The 5,031-nt window shown below is 34.7% G+C and overlaps 1 protein-coding gene across 1 annotated transcript; it reads right to left on the reverse strand.

Moving 5' to 3' along the window:
- Window positions 1-771: 771 nt before the first annotated feature.
- LOC126622620 (exopolygalacturonase-like) lies at window positions 772-4,076 on the reverse strand. The gene is made up of 4 exons (XM_050291389.1): window positions 3,829-4,076; window positions 3,321-3,629; window positions 1,857-2,372; window positions 772-1,125 (listed from the first exon to the last, which is right to left on the reverse strand). Exons 1-4 carry the CDS (start codon window positions 3,976-3,978, stop codon window positions 898-900), a joined length of 1,203 nt encoding a protein of 400 aa, XP_050147346.1. The 5' UTR covers window positions 3,979-4,076; the 3' UTR covers window positions 772-897.
- Between the last annotated feature and the right edge of the window lie 955 nt (window positions 4,077-5,031).

A 5,031-nucleotide genomic window follows, 5' to 3' on the forward strand; every position in this document is an offset into this window, starting at 1 on the left:
TTTCAAAACTTAACAACTTGTATTTGAGAACGTAATGACTGAAAGAAATATTAACACACAGCTCCCACGAATTTGTTGCATCAAAATCAGCTAACTGAAAGAAGCATTAACACACAGCTCCCATGGAAGACATGACATAGAACCGAGCGCAATGGCATTCTAGGATTTATATAGCTGACCCCATTTAGTGGGAAAAGGCTTTGTTGTTGTTAAAATCAGCTAACACTCCCATCCTTGCAATGCGTTTCTTGAAGACTACAATTGGGAATGGTTTGTTCAAAGGATCTGCAATCATAGAACCTTCTCTTAATTAATCAATCTTAACCAATCCTGCCACCACCTTTCTCAAGCAATGAGATACTTGATACCCAAGTTTCTTGTTGCAGTCCACCTCTTAGGATATGAACACCTTAGAAGTGCCCCCACATTTGTTTTCCAATAACTCACTAGATTTGAGGTGCACTTGTTCCTCTAAGACAATCAAATCTAGCGATATCTAATTGAATTCAATTCTAGAGACCAAACATGAGACATGGGGCTTGTAGTTCAACTGGTAAGCATTTATTCATACACTCAATTAGAATCGCGTGTTTGATCCCCTCCTCTTTCAGTGTATACCAATGAAAATAACACAACCACTTGAACACTCATGAAATTCCACTAGGTGGATGAAACTGCAGGAAACCCCTTAATTGGATTTATAATAGATATTGATTACATTAACTATGATATATGCAAATTTGTCTATAACTAGATCCACCAGCTGCTTAATTCATGTTTCTTTGACACTAGACAATCAAAACTAGGTGATTTTCTAGCTACAGATTTATGATTAAAAGATAAACATGGGGTTTGTGAGCCATAAAACTTGGAATCATAAAGCTAATTAAGCTACAACTATAAGCAAGATGGAGGGGCTTGTAAGCCATAAGAGGCTCCTTTTGCATAAAAGCAGAAGGAACTCAAACGTTCTCTGGGATTGGAAGGGGACAACTTGATGATGTCCAGCACTACGTTCTTGCATGGCCTGCTTTTGCTGCATCGGAGACTTACGGCTACTTCCGACGAGGAAGTTCCCCATATGTTTTTGTATGTAACGTCGCTGATTTGCACGTTCGAAGAAGTCTGCACACAAGAAAGAAGAAACCCCTTGTTCAATTAAGTTTTTTTTTTGGTCGAATAATTGCAGTCTAAATCATGTGACGAATAAGATCTAAATCATGACTTGAACACTGCTATAGGGTAATATTCTTTTATCATCAGATAGACACAGTTTGACGTTAATTCTTAACTGTTAATCTAGGTCACACATTCAAATTAGATTATACTTTCTGCTCAATAGTCCAGCAACATATAAAAGTCAAATTGTTTTGAGAGATATTCTCTTATATTGGTACAAAATAAGATCCTCTTACATGTATTTGAAGTTTTTTCTTCTTCAAGATTGAGCATTTTAAATTCAAGGTTGTTTAGGTATGTATTTATAAAGATAATAAAACAAAAGCGGAAAATGAAGTAGTTATAAACAAAACACCGTATCAACACAAAAAACATCAATAGCTAGAGATTTTTTTAATGAAGAAATTAAATTTATAGGAAAATTTTCTCTTGTAAAAAAAGAGATGTTATTTTGTTCTAATATTGGTATAGACTACTAATTGCGTGGAAATTGTTTAACTGCATAGCCTAATTAAATTGTTAGTCTCACAACTAATAGGTCAAAAACCTAATTAGAAAATATTATCATGTATATATATATATATATATATATGTATTTATTGTATATCTATTTTCTATAGGGAATGCAAGGGACAAATATATATTAGCTAGGAACTGGGTTCATGTAAAATATATACCTGTTGATGGCAAGGAGGGTTGGGGCAATATTCTTGATCGATTGTAATGGGATTCAGAACATCATCCATAAAAATGTCTTGGAACGTAAAATTCGAAGCCTTGCTGGTATAAGGAGAAGCCCAAGTTTTGATCCTCACACCATTCTCCGTTCCCAAAAATGTGCAGTTTTTCACCACCACTCCTACCACAGCGTCTTCTTTGTCATGCCCTCCTAGACTTCCGATGCTGATTCCATGCCCGGGACCGCACACAACTTTAGAAATGTGGATTTTCTTACTTCCGGTCACCACTGCTACGCAGTCATCGCCCGTTGCGATTGTGGAACGTGCGATTCTAATTCGGTATGAGCTTCCGATCTTAATGCCATCGGTGTTCGGGCTGTCTGCTGGAGCTGAGACTTTGATTTTCCTGAAGTCCATGTTGTGGCATCCGAAAATTTTGAAATGGGCATTCTTGCTGTCGTATGATTTTATGTATTCAACTCTTGCGTTTGTGATGAAGTCAAAACTCATAGACTGATATGATAATATTTCACGAGACAGAACAAGATGTTAAATTGTACTGGTGGAATAATCAACAACACAAATACTATGTATTTAGAGAGCATATTCAAGGGATATAGCAAATTTTTAAGATAAATACATACTTTGATGGCATATGTGAAAAATTGTCTTCAATATTTGCCAACACAAAAAATTAGTGACTCCAAAAAATAAAGCAATTGGTCAAACAAATTCGTAAAAAATATCACTTCTGCATTGCGCAAACAATGCCTAAAAATATCACTTTTGAATTACCCAAACTTTTTCGTAAGGCAAAATAACCTTATCAAACTTTCCTAGGGCTTTTTCGCCAAGCCAATTACCTCATCCTTGGAGGAAGTTTTTGCTGATGTGGCGCAGCAAAAGGGATGTGGAGATGCTCATGTGGTTATAACATGTATATTGGTACATATTACGTTGTACACAATAATTTTTCAAAATGGGTACTAACGCATATCTTTCAAGTTTTTTATCATCTAGAACAAAATAAAGTAATGCATATCTTCTAAGGTCTCTATCTAGTTGCCACTTAGTATTATGGTCTAGTGGTAGTCCTCCTCTTCACTTGTAAGTAAGAGGTCTTAGGTTCGATTATCGTCAAAGGCAAATTTGAACCATATTATTGCTAACCCATTATGAGGCTAAGCACACTCCCCAAAAAATATCGTTTGTTTAAAAAAAAAAAGTCTCTATCTAGTTTATCACATTTTCTGGCCAAATTAGGCAGTTAATATATAAATTAAGATTTGTCATAATAAGTAGTAAAATATACCTATTAATTGTCACCTAATATGGTTAACTACATTTTTTTAGCACTACTCATTTAATTTAGTAGCAAAATAATAGGACATGAAGGAAGAGCCTACACTAATACATTTCCATTTTAAAAAAAATGAGAGAGAAGTTCTATCAAGAACTTACAATAGGAAGAGCCTGGCATTGGGGATTGGTTTTGCAGTTGTTCAGATGCCAAGCCGAGGCTCCTTGGCCGTCCAAGGTACCGCCTCCGGTCACTACCAACTGATTGATGTACCGGAAGTTTATCCAACTGTCAGTACTAAATGTTGATGGATCAATTGAAGCCCTCAAAGTCCCCTCAATCAGAAAGGCGATCGGACCATTGCATGGACCTGAGAATATCACTGGATACAACTTGAACGTACCTCTGGGAACCACAACCCGTGCCCTTCCGTTCCATTGACATGCTTCTTTCCATGCTTCCAGAAATGCCTAAATTCATGTACTCACAGAAAGTTCTAGTTAGTACTTATAAACATAATTATGTAACAAAGGAAAATAGAAGATTAGGCGACATTAGCTCCTCCATCGGGGTAAGAGATGACCAAAGGCGAAGGGTCCACACTCTTTGCTGCCCAAGAGTCATAGAGTATGAATAAGAAATTGCAAGTCATACAGCACAAATAACTACCTTGCTGTTATCAGCTTCTCCACCTTCAACAGCTCCATAATTCCTCACATTGAAATACTTGGCTTGATCCAGAGCTTCTGTTACCCATACCAACGAGAAAAATAACAAGAAGGACCTACCTAGAAAAGATATGATCAAACCCATACCCATGTCTCTCCTTTTCTTCTTATATTTGTGGGATCTTTATCTTTATCTTCCTCCAGTGTTTTGGGCTTCTTGCAAACCTTCTTGTATATATATAACTTATAGTATATGGTTCATCGTAGGGTTTGCCTATGATGAAGCGATAAAAAGATTTGTTTCCTCTTAATATGATGATTTTGGTTCATGCATGGTACGGTCCTTACTTTTGGTATTTAGTTTGAATGTTTTCCTATTTAATCTTATATTGGACTATTTCATTCTTTTTTTTGAAAATATCTAAAGATGGAGGATGACTAATTATGTAATCGAATAGAGATATGGGTAACTTTAACCTTTTAAAGAATATCATTTATATATATATATATATATATATATATATATATATATATATATATATATATATAAAATATCATCTTGTACAATTAAACAAAATCTAACAATATTTTAAACTAAATCTACAATATTTTAGAGAGAAAAAATAGTAATACAGTATTACCTCGATAATTTTTAGTGGTCTCGACTTGAGGATAACGTACTAAATAAATAATTCACTAACCTTATAATATAATACAAATTTATTTTTACCCCATAGACATAAATTAATATGGTTGAGCATAAAGACTTTTTATAGGGGTAAAGATGTAAGCATATCGCAAACCCTTTGACTCAAAAAAAAATTTGACATCCAATTAGATATTTAAAAGCTATATACGTATGGTTAATTACGCCCATACACATTATCTAAGAAAAAAGGATATGAAATGAAATCTCTCTCAATTTTTGTTTTTATTAAATTTTGGATTATATACTTTTTTGGCTTGATAATCTACCTTGCATTGTGTTGCCAAGAATGTATATAATCTTAGGTGGTATAGTGTATTAAGATTTGTATGAACTTTGATAAATGCTAAGAAGATTATCTCAAAAGTGGGACTTTCCATGGACTCTCCACCATCTTATGTTTTTTGCACAATGTTTTACAATGTTGGCATGAGAATTAACTTTAACTGTGTGCTGGCAGAGAGTTCATGGAAAGTCCCACTCTAAAAGAGTCTCCCT

Source organism: Malus sylvestris, chromosome 5, assembly GCF_916048215.2.
Source record: "Malus sylvestris chromosome 5, drMalSylv7.2, whole genome shotgun sequence".
Classification (NCBI taxonomy): domain Eukaryota; kingdom Viridiplantae; phylum Streptophyta; class Magnoliopsida; order Rosales; family Rosaceae; genus Malus; species Malus sylvestris.